The 17,370-nt window shown below is 37.2% G+C and overlaps 6 protein-coding genes across 6 annotated transcripts; 4 read left to right on the forward strand and 2 right to left on the reverse strand.

Moving 5' to 3' along the window:
• Nucleotides 1–2: 2 nt before the first annotated feature.
• Nucleotides 3–1,886, forward strand: LOC149725436 (rho GDP-dissociation inhibitor 1-like). Its single transcript, XM_089892551.1, has 5 exons — nt 3–222; nt 457–546; nt 852–928; nt 1,183–1,246; nt 1,505–1,886. The coding sequence occupies exons 1-5, from the start codon at nt 42–44 to the stop codon at nt 1,693–1,695; spliced, it is 603 nt and encodes a 200-aa protein (XP_089748677.1). The 5' UTR covers nt 3–41; the 3' UTR covers nt 1,696–1,886.
• Nucleotides 1,887–2,439: 553 nt separating this feature from the next.
• On the forward strand, nt 2,440–3,600 carry LOC149725437 (rho GDP-dissociation inhibitor 1-like). The gene is made up of 5 exons (XM_089892559.1): nt 2,440–2,597; nt 2,653–2,721; nt 2,822–2,898; nt 2,964–3,027; nt 3,337–3,600. Exons 1-5 carry the CDS (start codon nt 2,588–2,590, stop codon nt 3,510–3,512), a joined length of 396 nt encoding a protein of 131 aa, XP_089748685.1. The 5' UTR covers nt 2,440–2,587; the 3' UTR covers nt 3,513–3,600.
• A 498-nt stretch (nt 3,601–4,098) lies between these two features.
• Nucleotides 4,099–6,028, reverse strand: LOC149725438 (exosome complex component RRP4-like). Its single transcript, XM_089892546.1, has 6 exons — nt 5,790–6,028; nt 5,484–5,653; nt 5,173–5,322; nt 4,740–4,947; nt 4,467–4,624; nt 4,099–4,290 (listed from the first exon to the last, which is right to left on the reverse strand). The coding sequence occupies exons 1-6, from the start codon at nt 5,914–5,916 to the stop codon at nt 4,195–4,197; spliced, it is 909 nt and encodes a 302-aa protein (XP_089748672.1). The 5' UTR covers nt 5,917–6,028; the 3' UTR covers nt 4,099–4,194.
• A 218-nt stretch (nt 6,029–6,246) lies between these two features.
• LOC149725439 (E3 SUMO-protein ligase NSE2-like) lies at nt 6,247–8,474 on the forward strand. The gene is made up of 6 exons (XM_089892550.1): nt 6,247–6,417; nt 6,613–6,761; nt 6,986–7,097; nt 7,169–7,260; nt 7,569–7,675; nt 8,050–8,474. The coding sequence occupies exons 1-6, from the start codon at nt 6,291–6,293 to the stop codon at nt 8,168–8,170; spliced, it is 708 nt and encodes a 235-aa protein (XP_089748676.1). The 5' UTR covers nt 6,247–6,290; the 3' UTR covers nt 8,171–8,474.
• Nucleotides 8,240–10,698, reverse strand: LOC149725440 (glutamine amidotransferase-like class 1 domain-containing protein 3, mitochondrial). The gene is made up of 8 exons (XM_089892549.1): nt 10,530–10,698; nt 10,317–10,419; nt 10,209–10,261; nt 9,878–10,045; nt 9,483–9,586; nt 8,974–9,025; nt 8,647–8,795; nt 8,240–8,434 (listed from the first exon to the last, which is right to left on the reverse strand). Exons 2-8 carry the CDS (start codon nt 10,398–10,400, stop codon nt 8,310–8,312), a joined length of 735 nt encoding a protein of 244 aa, XP_089748675.1. The 5' UTR covers nt 10,401–10,419; nt 10,530–10,698; the 3' UTR covers nt 8,240–8,309.
• Nucleotides 10,689–16,160, forward strand: LOC149725441 (uncharacterized). The gene is made up of 4 exons (XM_089892522.1): nt 10,689–10,798; nt 13,822–14,097; nt 14,885–15,077; nt 15,252–16,160. Exons 2-4 carry the CDS (start codon nt 13,857–13,859, stop codon nt 16,063–16,065), a joined length of 1,248 nt encoding a protein of 415 aa, XP_089748648.1. The 5' UTR covers nt 10,689–10,798; nt 13,822–13,856; the 3' UTR covers nt 16,066–16,160.
• Nucleotides 16,161–17,370: the final 1,210 nt, after the last annotated feature.

A 17,370-nucleotide genomic window follows, 5' to 3' on the forward strand; every position in this document is an offset into this window, starting at 1 on the left:
CTAGACAATATTTTGAGTAGTTTCACGAAGTTAGTATAATAATGGCTGAAGCTGATGACGTTCCAGTGGAAGAGATCCAAAAGTTGGCGATCGATTCGGCAGAAGGGGTCGACACGGGTTATAAGGCCCCGGCCAAAGTTGATTTAACAACAATTCAAAGTTTGGACGCAGATGACGAAAGTTTGGTGAAATATAAACAAAACTTGCTCGGGCAAACCGAAGGTTCGTTATAAGCAAGGGTTATGATTCCAATGCGAACGATAACTTCTTTAAAAACAAATTCTTTTAGAAAAAAACCCTTGCAAAAAAATGTTAACTTTGTTCTACAAAGAAAAGGCAAATGTTGGTAGTTATGGAAGCTTAAATGTTTGTCTTATTTAGGAAAGGATGAATAAGTTGCATTATTTGTTATCTTAAAGTCAATCAAAATATGAAACCTTTCCAAACCCTCCACAGGTTGCCTGGATGAGGGAGGTAACAATGTACTTGTGAAGAAATTTACGATTGAAATCACCGGGAAAGATCCAATCGACATCGATTTAACAGGTGAGACCATCGGGGTGGACATGGGGGGATTGAAAACCTCCTGTGGCAACTTGGCATAAAGTGGTTCAAGTCATGTCTAACTTGTAAAAAAAGTTAATATATATTTAATAAATTTTATTCTAAAACTTTGCAAATGAATTTAAATATGAAGAAAAACTTTGTGTTGCTTCCAGTTATTTATATTTAAAACAAACCCCTTAACAAATTCTGGTTACATGACAGACAAAACACCCCTGATTTTTAATATATATATATTTTATGCCAGAGAAGTTAAACAAAAATTTGAATCTTTGTTTATATTTCAGGTGATTTATCAAAATTAAAGAAAACTCCGCTGAAAATTCCAGAGGGTTCGATGTACAGAGTGAAAATCACATTCAGAGTAATATAATATCTTTCAATTACATTGTTTTGATTAAATACAACTTACTGTGAGTTTATTATATGTTGGGTTTAGCAGCCACGTTTTTATTTAATGTAGGTTTTACTCACAGCATGTTTTAACGACTGTCACTAATTCCCTTCTCTTTCTTAAAGTTACTTTATTTTCGGTATCATAATCAAAGTGAAATAGGAATTCATGTAATGGTTATAAACAATATCCATTGTTACAACAACAATACTTTATTGTTTCAGGTACAAAGGGACATTGTTTCTGGGTTGAGGTTTTTCAGCAATGTGATTAGGAAGGGAATTAAAGGTTGGTTTGTTTGTGTAATGTTTGAATATCCAGCTAAACCTGCCACTCGAGACCTACGTTGGTGTATGTTGATACACGCACCAAACTGTATCAACACAAGGATAGTTCGACACAATCCTGTGAACAAAAATAACTGATTGGTTGTAATGTTTACTGAATAATGCAGCAAAATTATTCCAGGGTTGGCATGACCACCCTACCACCCCATGTTGGGTGCCCGTGTTTCACTCTAAACCCAATATTTAATTTTATTTTCAGTCGACAAGAATAGTTACATGGTTGGTAGTTATGGTCCGAAGACGGAAGAACAAATATATCAATCCCCGATGGAGGAAGCTCCTTCTGGTATGTTGGCACGAGGTCAATACAAAGCTCAATGCAAGTTCACTGATGATGATAAAAACACTATATTAGAATGGGAGTGGTTCTTTGAGATTGTTAAAAAGTGATGACAATATTGTTTATATTCCTGTAACCAAGATGGCAGATTGTTGGGACGTTCGCACTTAAACGTAATTAACCATTGTGATGTCACAAGTCAACAATATCATCATAATGCTTATTATCACAAACCAAACTTTTAACAATGTACGACAACAATTGTAATTGTGACGCTTAGAAATAAACAAATGAAACTTAATTATGACATCGCAATATGCGTTATAACAACATAGTAGGTTAATAGGGAAACACCCAAAGGGTACTTTCCCTAATTATAATGCAACAGACAATTCATTGTTTAAACATGATGTCATAATGGTGATTGTGCGTTGACAATGATGTTGGTTGTGATGAAACAATGGTGATTCATGTAAGTTTGGAGGTTGCTTCTATTTATTCAATGTTTGACGAATATTTTGTATTGCTGATAATTTGGACCATTAGTGACCACTGGGTTGAAGCAATTACAGTTAGTGTCATTCAACAAAACTACATACGCCCACATTGGTAGCAGCATCGGGCCTGAACTCGTGACCTTTGGTTAGAACTGCATTATAATGTAGTATGACATCACAAAGCTGTCTGTTAGACAACAAGAAGTATTGTGACATATTGGCGTGTTGTTTGTTAAACAGAATTGTTGCAACAAAGACCTAATGTGCGGCGTATGCTGTTTTTTTTAGCAAATTATTCACAATTATGCGAAAACATTTGAGAAAAACATTTTGACTTCAGTTTAGTAGAAAAGTTGTCGCACTATAACATCTGTACGCATGGAATTACATCATATCCTGCCATTATAAATACTAGGGCACTGTCGGTACAAGAGGTATATGTGAACAGTTGCTGTTTTGTGTTTAACTAAAACTTTTGAAAGGTTTGTAGACATCGCACTCAACCATGGCACCAGGTATGTCCATAATTAAACATCAATAAAAGTAAATTGAATGAAAATGTTTGAACAGGTGATGTTATTGTCAAGGGATTAGACCTGGTTTTCGAAGATGGGAAAACTGTATCGTACGATTTGACAGGTGACTTGTGTTTATGTTAATTATCCCGTATAACCGCAGCCGTGATCATAACTTTTAGGACAATTGCAATATGGTTTATTTATAATATTTCTATGTTCAGGTGATTTGTCCGAGTTGTACGATAATCGAGCTGAAGTAAAACGGGGGATCACTTACAAGATTGTTTTAAGGTTTCAGGTAATGTGTGTTATAACTTGACAGCGAGCATGAGGTGTATGAATACTTCATGTGACATGTTACAGGTTGTTGCAGAACTTGTTCAAGGTCTTCGACTTTTTTGTGATTTTAAACGAAAAGGCATTCGAGGTAAAGTTTGTCTTGAACAATTTACCTGCTTTTAAGTTAGTTTCTTTAATTATGATAGAAAATATTGGGAAAATTATAAAATGACGAAAAGAGTCGTTAAAACACCTAATTTTAATTTAAATGATTGAAAAGTGTGGTGGTTACACCTATTAGCTCTCGTTAGGTTATTTAGGAAACTAGTTTAACTTCTATTAGAACAAAATACACAATCTTCTTTGCCTCAGTTTAAGAAATACCTTTTATATTTATCCATTAATACCAATAGTGACGATCAACTTTATCCAAACTTGTAACATTGATAATTTTTAGTTGACAAGATCCCGAGCTCGATTAGGAGTTATGTAAAAGGTGATCACGAGTATCAGTCGGAAACTTATGAAATGCCACGCGGGTTCCTAGCAAAAGGACCTTACACAATGGAGTTCCGATTCAAAAATCAGGAAGAAACATTTCTTGAATGGGAGATTCCATTTGATTTGGAATAGTCCTTTAATATAATATGCTAATGCATGTTTTGTATTACTCAGATATTCCAACTATTTACTCAGTTTTATTAAACCAATGGATATTTAACATTTTGTGTCTTGAAAACAACAATGACATCACTATACATAAGTATGACATCATGTTATACATCATCAAGGCCAAACATTAGAACTTGTGATGTCACAATGTGGTATGACATCACAATACTGATGTTTGTCACCTAATAAGAAATATTTCGAGATTTGCGAAAATATTTAAACGTTCAATGGCCTTTAGAAGTACAATCCAATCGATTAGTGGAAATGTAATTGCCTTTACTGTTTATGTTTCGGCAGCCAGCGGGAGGTGTGACAACAACATAACAGAGTTAATGGTTAAAACGATATTGTTTGTGGAAAATCTGTCCTTGGTGTGGGATTGTTATTCTGTGTCTGATAATTCAGACAACCCAGTAGTTACCACTGGGTTGGAGCAATTGTCAGAAATTGTCTTATCTAATCACTCATTCGACCATACTGGTAGCAGTGATGAGCCTCGAACCCAGAACCCCCTAGGCTTGAAGTAACTTCTCATTAGACCTGGGAGTTTGGGCAGAGTTCATTTATTAACAAGCTCACACAATTAACAACATAACATTTTGTTGGGTTTGTTTGAATGTTCAATCCACAGAAACAACAACAACTAATATTCACTATTCCCCACGTTGGCTTGCTGAAGTAAATATATGGTTTTGTTTACAATTTCATCGCAAACCTCGTCATCAAGAAGTTGTTTCACCTGCAAATAAACAATGACTTTGTTTGAACTATATATATAAACAGCATGGGTGTTGGGGAAGCAGCATGGGTGTTGGGGAAGCAGCATGGGTGTTCGGTTATAATGAATAAACCCCTGGTTCTCCACAAACCCCCAACCCATACAAAATACATAACAGCGCATGATTCTCAAATTACCTTGTACGACATGGACGCCTCATAGGCGTACAAGATGCTCGTGTCGTACAGAACAACCGATCTTTTTGCCAAACATTTGATGCAGTTTCGTAATCGACAAATTATTTCTCGATCTTCGATTGGAATTGATTCGTTGCTGATGATAAATCCTCCGTCACCTGAGGTGGGTGGGTGTAAGTTGTTTTGTGTGGCAGGGTAACAACAGTCGTTATAACACGGGTTGCTGAAAACAGTCTTACAAGCACTGAAAACACACAATGTAGGTGAAAGTACCTTCTTCTGTTTGACTGCTATGTTGTGTAGTATATATCCAAATATACCCGTTGTTTGCAAGGATAATGGAGGCACCACATGATAAATTATGGATGTGATTCTTCCTTCGTTTGATGAGAGAAGGGGAAACTATGACCAAACAACCTTGGCTTAGTTTGCCGTATCGTAAACTTCGTGTATGGAGAGAAAGAATGCCGTCAACATTAACCTGGGGTGGGAATAATATGTGGTTACCCCACAATGCCAGGGTATATAAGTTACATTCAAAAGTTTAATGCAAATAATGAGCTGTTAAACATAACGTAATATCATTTTTTATTCATTTTTTTTATAGAGAAAGGAAGTAACAAAAACAACAGTTCTTAAAACATGCTACGTGTAAAACTATTTTAAACAACTATTCCATCAAATGAGGATAATATAAACAACTCGCTTGTTGGACTTCAGCACTTATAAGATCCCCTTCGTTTAAATAACTTCTCATGTTTAGTTCATCAGTAGCCGACCTTCTACGTAGCTCACCCCCCGGTAAGTTTACCGAGGAAAGTTGAAGGATTGAATCCAAACGAGAGTTCGTCTCAATCTGTGGATATAACTTATTTATCCTCGCAGGGCAACGACAGTCAACAAGGATGTTCTGTTTAATACACCTCATGCCCACATACAAGTTACCACGTATGTAAATTAATCTTGTGGCAGCATCAAATCCTTTAGAGGCAAGCACACGTACTTTAACCCACCCACCTTCCACCTCTTCTGTTGGACCTCTTTAACCCTCCCCACCACAATATCCCCCACTTCACCAGTGTATCGTGACTTCAAAGCACGAACGCAGATTAATTTATTTATTCGTTCAACAACCCCAGCCACAGATGAATATAATTTATCATCTGCATCTCCAGTGCAGTAGGTGCCTGCGTATACATGGTAACCATAGTTAGGGGTGCCAACTTTAAAACAAGGGTGATTTTCATTTACAGATTTTACTACAAAGGTTAACAAACGTGACGGTTGTTGTAACAAATGTGTAAATACACCACATTAACCCACCGTGTCCCCGCATGTAATCCGTGTCTTCGGTTATTACATCTCCTGGCGTTACTAAATATGAGGTGCCAGTCTCATATTGGTTTTGCGTGCGTCGTGTAGATGGTAAACGTATCGTTATGTTGCTCATATTAAACCGAAAACTTATTCTTACGAGTTTTGTATTATCAAACTAATGCTAACACCAATATATAAACAGAACACGTGCCGCTTGGTATTTACAATTTTGCCTTTTTCTTTTATCGCGGCGTGTCGCTTTTATTTTGTGACGTCATTAAACGGATCGCGAAGTGTCGCGGCATAATTGAAATTTTAAGTTTCTTTGAACAATATTCTCGAACGACAGATGTTTCTCAGATTATTATGACGTAATAAAGTTCAAACAATATCGATTATTACAGAATAATCAATATTCGAGTCGTGTGTCCTAGAACATATTGTTTATTCATTGTTGCATTTGCTGCATAATTTTTTTTATATTTTTAGATTTTAGTTGATTTGAAAATGTCTGACACCGCAGGCAGTCGACACTTGGACGGGGCAATGCATAACTTGGAGAAAATGTCGGAATATGTTCAAACGGGGAAAACTGAAGTGATTGAAGTCGGAATAGAACTACTCGAAAATAAAAGTTTGCCACATAATTTGAAATAATCTGATGTATTAATACAGTATCATTTATATACTTGGACGATATTTATTGTTATTTTGATGTAGTGTATGTGTTTGGAGTTTGGTTATTTGACCCCTTCTTTTCATTGTTTTAATTAGTTTGATCTTCGCTATCGTATTCAATGAGATAAATAAATTATTGTTTTTATTCCAGTTGAAAACTCTGGCATGGATAAGTTGCAAGAATGCATCGGTGGGTTGATACGCGCTGAACAACGGGTCAAAGCATTCACTCATTCTGTTGACTCGCTGAAGTCACGTTGGCAAAACGGGGAACTTGAAGACTCCATGGATATTGTGGAGGTTTGAATGTGGTTGTTACCTTTTTAGGGGATTCACCCATGTATGTTTTACTTAAAATCCAAGTTTTTATTATTTCTCTTCATTGTTTGGTCTGTTGAGACATGTTTGGTGGAATAAAATTAAATTTTTTCAACGGAAGACCAAATTCCAGTATGACATCATGTCTGGTAACAAGTAGCATTACTGATTGTATTCATCATTAAAACCATTATGACATCACACAGGAACTAGAAGCAGATTTTAAGCGCGAAACAGAGAAAGTAACGAACGACCCGAGTTTGTGGGATCATGAGTTCATGACCTCGTTTATCGAACAAATGAAAACAATCGATGCCGGTGGGTTAGTGGCGGGGTGTTTAATGGGCGTTATCGTATTTACACAGTTTATCGTGGTATGTTATTTACAGGATTTGAATTTAACACTGGTGTGAAGCCTCGTGGTGATGATGATGTCATGCAGATGGCGGGCGAGGCAACCACTACGTGCCCAATAACACAGGTGAGTGCGAGTTATAGTAACACATGGTATTAGGAACATTTAACACAATGGTATTTTTAGTTTCTTTGGTATAAAACCATTCATCCTATTTCTATGTTTCCTCTGGCAGAACGTCATCAGGATTAAAAGACCCAAGAAGTCTAAAATATAAAATGCCTGGTTGCCTGGTAGTACCAATATACTAACAAACGCGAAAGTCCCAATAAGTTGTATTGTTTGAAATATATGTCGCCTAACACCTATTATTGAAGTAGAAGTTATACAATGTTATGAATAAGTTGTTTGTTGTAACTTGTTGTTTGTTGTAGTGCCAGATGGCGGATCCTGTTAAAGATAAAATATGCGGCCACAGTTTTGAGAAGCAAGCCATCCTAGCGCATATTGCGCAATGTCAGAAACGTAAACGACCCGCAAAGTATGTTGGGTTTAGAGGATGTTCAATATTTTGGGTGTTGATATTCTTTTACAGGGCAACGAAAGTCGTTATAACATGGGTGTTCTGTTTCATACACCTTGTGCCCGCTTACGAGTTACCACGTATGTAACTTATTTATCCTCGCATGGCGGGCAGCGACAATTGTTATAACACGGGTGTTCTGTTTCTTACACCTCATGAGTGATTGTTTTTATGTATATAAATTGGCTACTCTAGTTTTAAAACATTTTATTACACTACCAATGTTTCATATTGAATACAATGAGATATCACCCTGGTTGCATCAATGCAGTCCAACCATGGAAGTCACATCAACCAATATAATATACCATCAATATAACTATCCACCATAGGTGTCCATCAACTGGTTGTACGAACATCATCGATCGGAACAATTTGGAATCGAACGTCGCGCTAAAACAATTAATCCAACGAAGGGTTAAAGATTCCAACCAACCACAGTCCGGCGTTTGAGGTCACGACCCCTGAATACCAGTGCAAAGTATCTAGGGATCATCCCAACTATTGTCCGAATACGCAGTATAACTTTATTTGATCTTTATTGATAATAATGAACATTACGAATGCTGACCACGATTCCATGTATATTGGTTCAACACAACTTAAGTAACTTGTTCACCATCTCCCCGATGCCGTCAAACACACGGTGCACACTGGTGTTGCACATGTACGCCGGAGTCGTCACAATGCGCATATTCGTGTCCACATGACATTCGTGTTGTTCGAGGTTAAGGAATATTAAACTTCTGTTAATTTACTTACGTTACTTTTGACAGCAATTGCTCTAAGCCATGCAAGGATAAATAAGTTACTTTTATTGGGTGAGGTCCTACAGCGTGTCACGCCATGGGACCTGGGGTTTAGACCAGAGTTGCCCCAGTGTTACACTTATTCATCCTCACCCAATAATTATGGTTGAAAGGATATAGTAACATCTTTCTCCACATGCACACCCCCACATTGTTGTACAGCCCCCACTGTCCCACTATAAGGCCAATCATCCCCCTCAGCGTGACCTAAAGTAACCTCAACACCTGGTAGACACTTAGCAGCCAGTACAGGGGCGATACAAGTTAACCTGGTGGAAAGAATTGAAATCAGAATAATTAAAGTTAAATTTATGACCCACAAAAGTACATGGTAGTTCGTAAGCGGGCATGAGGTGTACGAAATAGAACATCTGTGTTATAACGACTGTTATTGCTCCGCCATGTTAGAATAAACAAGTTATCAAATGATCACAAAACTATTTTCACCCGATTGGTTTCTTGTTTGAATGAAAATCTTTGATTGTCTTTTTCACTTCATTGTTGACATAGGGATGCACATTACAGAATTTCGAATCCATGAGATTCGAATCCTTTTGTATTCGAATCTAATTACGGGATTCGGTATTCTGTTTAATGACGTCATTACACATCATCTCATATACTATATTATCAATTTTTAAAATTATTAATTTTGAAAAAAAATATTTTTGTGTTTGTGGGACTTTCGAGAGTAAACGTTTCCTAACGTCTTTTCATAGCCTGCTATACGTTTCATGACGCAAAAACTACCCAATAGTACAATTTTTGATCATTTTACAACTCAAGATCCAACAAGGCTGTTATGAAAGGGTCAATAAACTGACTTTTGTGGGTAAAATTTTTTTTTTCCCATAAATATAAAAAGATTCGAAATTCTAGATTCGGAATTCTAGATTCGAATTAAAGTATTCTAGGATATCCTAGAATACCTAATTATTCTGTAATGTGCATCCCTATGTTGACATCACAATCAATATTATCCACTGCCCATGACGATAAATTCTTGGCGGCTCCAAAACCACCAGGGAACACTAACGCATCGAAATCGGCTTCGTTCAATCTAAACAAGTTAATATTGTTTGGTGTAAGTGTTATACTTATGTCCAGATTAACAATCGAAGCTCTGAACAGGAATTAAAGCTGGTGCAAGGTTGTTATGTGTTGCACCACAGTGGCTGGAGTGGCCGCCTCTATATTGGAGGTAACAGGCTCGATGCCGCTACCTTTGTAAAGTATGTATCTTTGACCAAGACAATTAACAACAACTGCTCCAACCCAGTGTTCACTAATGTGTCGTAAGTAGGCATGGAATTGAAACACCCACGTTATAATATAAACCCCCCATACATACAGTGCCAGTGGTTCTACCATCCCCCTTCCAATCCTTGCCGATTCCACCAACACATTCCTCCCACCATCCATCACCTCACCACTAACATGGTTGATCGAGTGCATTTGTTCAACATCGGGTGCGAACATTTTCACTTCGGCTCCAGCGCGACTCAGGTGAACCAAACAACTAAACAACATATTACAGGTACAAGTTGGGTTATGTCCAACTAATGGGTTACAACAATCTATAAGGTTTGGTAATAAGCCAATTGTGCGCTAAATTCAAGGTCTCATTGCACACTACACCACAAAAATATGTCATGTTATATTAATGTACCGCGCAAACTTACGCCGATGCTTCGTGTACTTCTGTACCATCATACACCCCACAACCAGATAGAACCTTTGAACATTATAATGTCAAGAAATATATTATATTCACTAATACTGGTACCTACCACGGCAACTTTCTTCCCCATAACGATCGAACCCGTGTGAAAACAACGGTTAGCGCGAATTGATTTATTGAGAACTCGTAACATTTTGTTTTGATTCTAACAACTGCAAAACATAATGGTTTATGTGAGTTTCCAACAACATTGATATATTTTAGAATGAAATGTTTAACAGACGAGAAGAGTTATTTGAAATACACACGAATATAAAATTACATATTTCATAACACTTGATCTTGACTGATATTTGGTTACGAGAATCGTCCAACTCCATGAGCATTAGATCACGACCAGATTCATGCGATGAAACATTGTTACATTGATATATATCCAACCAAACACACGAATCACAACAAACAAAAAATATTTTCTAGACTTTAAAAATTTGTGGTTTGCTGAAGGGAAATAACCGAAAATGGGACTGGTACAAAATGGTAGTTGACGTCATTACTACGTCATCATTACATCGTCACAATTTACAAACGGTAAGTCAACTTTACTTTGGGTAAATACCAATGTCTGTGTTACTAAATTAAACTTAATAAATTATATTAAACAGGGAGTTTACCAGTTAATAATATCCAACCAGTAGGTAGTATTTTACCAACCGCTAGATGGCGATACGTAACGCTATACTTGTCGCTTATATTTTGCGGATTGACAGCGGGCATGAGGTGCGCACAATCTATGGCAGATCTTTGTGGATATGTTTTTAATTTGGCCTGTTGTAATGACTATTATTTAACGTTTACACATTATATTTGTAACACTGTGGTTCTTTACAATGACGTATGAATCTAAGGTCAAGGTATTAAGTCTTCCAGATTATCTGTGCCTACATTATTACGTCATAACCAAATGGTTATGTCACATGCGCGGGTTTATATACGGGGTGAGGGGATCTTTTTTCTCTCGAAAAAGCTTGAGGGCGTGGGACACCTGCGTTGGTTGAACGGGCAGCAAGTTAACACCTTCCATCAAAGCGACGAACGCACGCCAACCTCGCTTTCAAACTAACGTAAGGCTCAAGAATAAACAACACATCAAATATCAATCGCTACTTAAGAAAACTTGAATATTTGCATTTCATTTGTGGGGGGGGGACCGCCACTTCAAATAACTTCCGACGTCACAATCGTTGTGTTATCTACGTCATAATGACGTTTAAATATAAGATGTCCAGTGTCATAATAATATTTTAAATTTTGCTCCAAATATTTTGTCGGTTTCGTCTTCGCGAAAATTCGTCGAATTCGACGTCACGTTTTCAACAAAGAGCCATTGTTGCATCGCACATGCGTAACAATGGATTGAAACAATAGTAATGTCCTTATAATTTTCTCGCTGTCTGTTACGATTATTAGCGAGTGTCTTCAATGATAATAGACCATTTGTCGTCGCGCGTTTCGAACATTCGAACGTAGAACGGAGAACTATTGTGTGAAATGTCGTTTCTAATTTCGCGTGAAACTTTAATCCTCGAGTCTTGATACTTCGCTACAATGAATTGAACAAAATCGTCATCGCCAGACACCATAGTTACGTCACAGTATATTCGATAATTGTGACGTCATGTTCAATATTTTATGAAATCCGGAGATAAATTTTGTCGATTGGCTCGAGTTCGTGACGTCAGATAATACGTCACCGTGACGTAACAAAAGGTTTCCGTTTAAGTAGATAGAAAGTTTTATAAATGATTATGTTTCCTAGTTACGTAGATAAGATGGCATTGTTGCTATCTATGTTTGACATAACTTGCGTCAACTTTGGTACGTCATTGTTACGTCACCGGTCACGTGGCTGGGTATGAAGAAATTTTAAATAACCAAAAATTCAAACTGAACTTAAAATATCGGTTGGGAATGCATGGTGGGGGGGAGTTTGTGAATTAATTATGTCATGTAACTATATTTTATGTACACTATTTCAAAGGGGAAATATTTGACGTCATCTTGGCACACGTCATCAATGATGTCATACATCACGTGTGTCCTGGTAACCAATCAGCAATGTTTGCTTTGTATAAGAAACACAAACATTGGTGCAGCGTGCTGGGTGATTATACCAAAGATACATCGGTTTATACACCGTTTGTTAATATATGGTGAATCACATTCGATTTAGTTTCGGTTCAAATACTTTACAACAATCCGCTGATAATATCACGTAATACTAATCCACATTATACGGCTGGGACAAGTTGTAACATTTAGCTTGTCTGCGAAACACAATTACGATTTTAAGCATGTGGGTGAAATACCTGAGTGTTTGAATTACACCCCTCGTAACACATACAAGTATACGGTGTTTATTGTCTTGATCGCTTGGTGCAAATATATTCCCACCCCTTGTTTTAATAATTAACAAACACAAGTATAATCAAACATACGTAATATTAAATGTTGTAATTCCCCCGCATTGTAATCAAAGTTGACACAAGGCAAGTTATGTCAAACAAAGATAGCAACAATGCCATCTTATCTACGTAACTAGGAAACATAATCATTTATAAAACTTTCTATCTACTTAAACGGAAACCTTTTGTTACGTCACGGTGACGTATTATCTGACGTCACGAACTCGAGCCAATCGACAAAATTTATCTCCGGATTTCATAAAATATTGAACATGACGTCACAATTATCGAATATACTGTGACGTAACTATGGTGTCTGGCGATGACGATTTTGTTCAATTCATTGTAGCGAAGTATCAAGACTCGAGGATTAAAGTTGTACGCAAAATTAGAAACGACATTTCACACAATAGTTCTCCGTTCTACGTTCGAATGTTCGAAACGCGCGACGACAAATGGTCTATTATCATTGAAGACACTCGCTAATAATCGTAACAGACAGCGATAAAATTATAAGGACATTACTATTGTTTCAATCCATTGTTACGCATGTGCGATGCAACAATGGCTCTTTGTTGAAAACGTGACGTCGAATTCGACGAATTTTCACGAAGACGAAACCGACAAAATATTTGGAGCAAAATTTAAAATATTATTACGACACTGGACATCTTATATTTAAACGTCATTATGACGTAGATAACACAACGATTGTGACGTCGGAAGTTATTTGAAGTGGCGGTCCCCCCCCCCACAAATGAAATGCAAATATTCAAGTTTTCTTAAGTAGCGATTGATATTTGATGTGTTGTTTATTCTTGAGCCTTACGTTAGTTTGAAAGCGAGGTTGGCGTGCGTTCGTCGCTTTGATGGAAGGTGTTAGCTTGCTGCCCGTTCAACCAACGCAGGTGTCCCACGCCCTCAAGCTTTTTCGAGAGAAAAAAGATCCCCTCACCTCGTATATAAACCCGCGCACTCGGTGAATCAGAATCACAATCGCAGTTGATTGCTAGCTACGTCATCATGTGATTACGTATGCAGTAAATTATATATTTGTTAAATTCAGTAAAAGTTAAGATTTAATAAATTATTGTTGAAATATTTAGCTGATAATGACGTAACAACTTAATAATTATTATTTTTTTCTAGATTTGAAACCGGAAGTTACAAAATATTCGATAAATATGATTTCTATGTTTAATATCGCTGCTTTCGTCTTCACTATGACGTCAATATTTGTCAATGGAGAATCCGTGACGTCATCAAACCCAACAAACGCCGAAGCATTGTTACGTCACATGCAACAAAGGAGTAACGCTGTTCGATCGAAATACATGATGGAATTGTACCGAGCCAAAAACACAGGAATGCCAACCAACAACGCGTTGAAAAGATCCGATATTGTTAGAAGCTTCAGATCAATCGGTGAGTGTTACGTCATAATGACCGCTATGTAAACGTCCATTAGAAGCGATTGTCGCGAATTTATTGCAAGGTTGTTACGTCACACACCTATTTATTTTACTAAAAAAACGTTAATTTAAATAAATTTTCTTTTAAGATTATACTTCGTAAAAAAATCCGGAACACATTTGTCAAAATAAATAAAATTATAATTACTTTAAACTGAATTTAAACTGAGCTAAAATAACAAATTAGATCAAAAATATAAATTTAATGATAAGTAAATATTTTCCCACGGTAACCCGGAAGTATGGGATTGAGGGAGAGGGGTAGACATTGTTGTGTATTGGGGTTGTGTGTTGGAACGTAATGTTGTTTCGGTTGTTTAAGATTAATATTTATAACCGGAAGATTTTTCACACGAACAATATAAGTTGTTTATACGACACAAGGTTATATGACGTCACAATAGTTTGGTGGTTCGTTAATTAAATTGTTGAACCTTCGAAACCGTGTAGACGTCGATGTGTATTCCAATGTCCGACCACGTGTCGCTATGCATTGTTACGTATCACTCCACCATTGTTTCCATTGTTTATAGACGCGATAACCGCGGATAAACTTTGTTACGTCACAATCGCTTCAAAGACATCGGATGTGACGTTGACAATAGACAATTGTGACGCGATTCTTAGCGTTTACGCCACTGTTACGATTGTGACGTCATACTACGAAATTACCATTATATTGAAAAAAAAACAAACAAAATCTATCTTTATAATTAATTGAATTAATTATTTATCAACAGAAAGTTACAAAGTTGGTTCAAAGTTGGTCGTCGTGTTCGACCTTTCATCCGTCCCACGTGAGCGAATCAGAGGGTCAGAATTACAAGTGGATAGAAGCCTCAGTGACGTCACAATGATAGAATTATGGGAAGGTATAAACGCTGAATCGCGTCGTAAGATTGGAACAATGAGATATATTCGAACGAACAAGAGGTGTGTAGAATATTGTTTATTTAATATTGACTCGAGTAGTTTTACTTCTATTTCTCTTCGTTGTTAATTTGTTCTTCGCTATCAATATTCGAGGAAATGAATAACAATTTATTTCATTCATCTATTCAAATAATACTTCTCGTTTTGTTTATTAATTTTTTTCTTTTTCTCCAGTTTCGACACAACTTCTCAAATAAGAAGATGGCACCGCGGTGATTCCCCCGTCACCCCCTTCCACGCATCGGGGGCCATCTTACCCCTCACCCCATTGTTGGTCGTGTATTCTAACAATCACCATTATGACCTCATAGAAGCGTCGGAATCGCGAATGAACCGACAACGACGATCGTCACGTGGTCGACACTCCAACAGATACCGGAAACGACGTTATCGAGTGAATAAGAACAAAACCCGCAAGTCAACGTTGCGTCACAATGACGTAGAGATAACATCACACGCCCAGCAAAAGTCGCGAAGAATTTCCAACGATTTCGAACTTTCTACGTCATCAGCTGATGACGTCACAATCCAAAGTGGCAACGAGTATGACGTAACAGATGAATGGCGAAAGCAACAAAGTGATGACGTCAAAGTAGTGAAAGCGAAACACCCGGTGTCGCCGCAGAGAAAACATCCTTTCATTATTTCGACCCCGGCACCCAGGGTTGGGGCCACACATTGTAGGAAAGTGAGTTTCGAGATTGACTTTGAGAAGATAGGTTGGGGTTCATGGATTGTTTACCCCAAGAAATACAACGCGTATAGATGCGAGGGGCAATGTAGGACACCTATGAGGAGTGACAGCAAACCAACCAACCACGCTTATATGCAAAGTATCATCGCAACCAAACGCCCCGACCTTCACATACCTCAACCATGTTGTGTGCCAACCAAACTTAAACCGCTCAGTATATTATATTATGAAGATGGAGAAGTTAAACAAAGAGATCACGAAGACATGGTCGTCGACGAATGCGGTTGCAGATAATTTACATTGATTGTTTTATTATTACGTCATAAAGTTCCAATTGTTTCGCTTTTCTTATGCAATAAACACAAAATATAAAAAAATATTCAAAAAAATATTCTTACGTTTTTTTTTTAGATTTTTCTATTCTTCGCTATGTGACCGTTACGGCATAATGTTAATATCAGCTTGTTAGCGACACCACGCGGTTGGAAATATTTGCGTGCACTATTGCATCTATTATGACGTCACATAATCAACGCGCGACGCCGAGAATACTCGACTTTAAAACACGGGGTTTGCTTGCAGGGTTTAGATGGTGTGTGGTGTGGTGTGGTAGTTGGGAGTTCAGTGTTATTGTGGTTGGTGTGCTCATGTAGAGTTAATGTATTTGAACAATATATATTACAAGTGAAGCAGAGTTGACGAATACTGGTTAGATAGTTTCAGGTTAATTCAGATGTTTGAAGCAATTGTATAATGTTGTATATATTGAGAAGTCGAATAGTGATGAATGTGGGCGGCCGTGTGTTAGTGTTGTATTGTAGGGTAGGGGGAGATGGGACACCTTTTTATTCTGTTTTATCGTCCCATTTGGTGGTAAATAATTACAAAACTGTATCCTCACGACTTCAATAGATTATGGTTTAATTGTTTGAAACACAAACAGGATATTTGGAGATCATGTGCCAAAGGTGTCCCATCTTCCCCACCCTACTATATAGCAGTATATAAGTTAATATGGTGAATGCTTATAGTACGCAGGCGTTATGTTATAGATTATATACACCCTTGTATAAGCACTACATCGGTCGTTTTATTTTGTGTTTTATCTCGGAATATTACATAGGCGTTATACTGCAGTGTTTCTCAAACTTTTTAGTTTGCGGGCCAGAGGTAAAATTTCGAAACAAATTTTGCGGATCAGTGGAGTATCACTTGCAGCACTGTGACGTATACACAATAAAGTCTTACATAGACCGTGAACTCTATGTTACGTCACAGTGCTGCAGTTACGGAACTAACGAAGTTCTAAATCAGTTTAAAAATTTATGTTTTATATTGTTAATCAATAGACAACACTTCGACAGTTTTCAATTGATATATAAAGTTTTAATAAATGTAATATATTTGACGGACCGGAGGTTGAAAACCACTGGTATAGTGGGTGTATTATATATATATGGGGTCCAATGAGCGATATTTGGTGGTTTTATGCGACTATATAGATGTTGCGGTTTGGGGGTTGACGGGTGGTTGGTTTACATCTACTGTAATATATTGGGGTACGGTTGGTAAGTTATATATTTGTGCGAATATTTCAAC

Source organism: Ciona robusta, chromosome 14, assembly GCF_009617815.1.
Source record: "Ciona robusta chromosome 14, ASM961781v2".
Classification (NCBI taxonomy): domain Eukaryota; kingdom Metazoa; phylum Chordata; class Ascidiacea; order Phlebobranchia; family Cionidae; genus Ciona; species Ciona robusta.

Excerpts from the sequence above, each read along its gene's own strand:
- LOC149725436 (XM_089892551.1), top strand. The coding sequence starts at position 42 with ATGGCTGAAGCTGATGACGTTCCAGTGGAAGAGATCCAAAAGTTGGCG. Across the intron at positions 929-1,182 it reads GAGTGAAAATCACATTCAGA|GTACAAAGGGACATTGTTTC; the intron begins GTAATATAATAT and ends TTATTGTTTCAG. Across the intron at positions 1,247-1,504 it reads GATTAGGAAGGGAATTAAAG|TCGACAAGAATAGTTACATG; the intron begins GTTGGTTTGTTT and ends TTTTATTTTCAG.
- LOC149725437 (XM_089892559.1), top strand. Across the intron at positions 2,722-2,821 it reads TGTATCGTACGATTTGACAG|GTGATTTGTCCGAGTTGTAC; the intron begins GTGACTTGTGTT and ends TTCTATGTTCAG. Across the intron at positions 3,028-3,336 it reads TAAACGAAAAGGCATTCGAG|TTGACAAGATCCCGAGCTCG; the intron begins GTAAAGTTTGTC and ends GATAATTTTTAG.
- LOC149725438 (XM_089892546.1), bottom strand. The coding sequence starts at position 5,916 with ATGAGCAACATAACGATACGTTTACCATCTACACGACGCACGCAAAAC. Across the intron at positions 5,323-5,483 it reads TCCAACAGAAGAGGTGGAAG|ATTGAGACGAACTCTCGTTT; the intron begins GTGGGTGGGTTA and ends TTATATCCACAG. Across the intron at positions 4,625-4,739 it reads TAGCAGTCAAACAGAAGAAG|GTGACGGAGGATTTATCATC; the intron begins GTACTTTCACCT and ends CACCCACCTCAG.
- LOC149725439 (XM_089892550.1), top strand. The coding sequence starts at position 6,291 with ATGTCTGACACCGCAGGCAGTCGACACTTGGACGGGGCAATGCATAAC. Across the intron at positions 7,098-7,168 it reads AATGAAAACAATCGATGCCG|GATTTGAATTTAACACTGGT; the intron begins GTGGGTTAGTGG and ends TGTTATTTACAG. Across the intron at positions 7,261-7,568 it reads CTACGTGCCCAATAACACAG|TGCCAGATGGCGGATCCTGT; the intron begins GTGAGTGCGAGT and ends TGTTTGTTGTAG.
- LOC149725440 (XM_089892549.1), bottom strand. The coding sequence starts at position 10,400 with ATGTTACGAGTTCTCAATAAATCAATTCGCGCTAACCGTTGTTTTCAC. Across the intron at positions 10,262-10,316 it reads TGGGGAAGAAAGTTGCCGTG|GTTCTATCTGGTTGTGGGGT; the intron begins GTAGGTACCAGT and ends TAATGTTCAAAG. Across the intron at positions 10,046-10,208 it reads GAAGTACACGAAGCATCGGC|TTGTTTGGTTCACCTGAGTC; the intron begins GTAAGTTTGCGC and ends TATGTTGTTTAG.
- LOC149725441 (XM_089892522.1), top strand. The coding sequence starts at position 13,857 with ATGATTTCTATGTTTAATATCGCTGCTTTCGTCTTCACTATGACGTCA. Across the intron at positions 14,098-14,884 it reads TAGAAGCTTCAGATCAATCG|AAAGTTACAAAGTTGGTTCA; the intron begins GTGAGTGTTACG and ends ATTTATCAACAG. Across the intron at positions 15,078-15,251 it reads TATATTCGAACGAACAAGAG|TTTCGACACAACTTCTCAAA; the intron begins GTGTGTAGAATA and ends CTTTTTCTCCAG.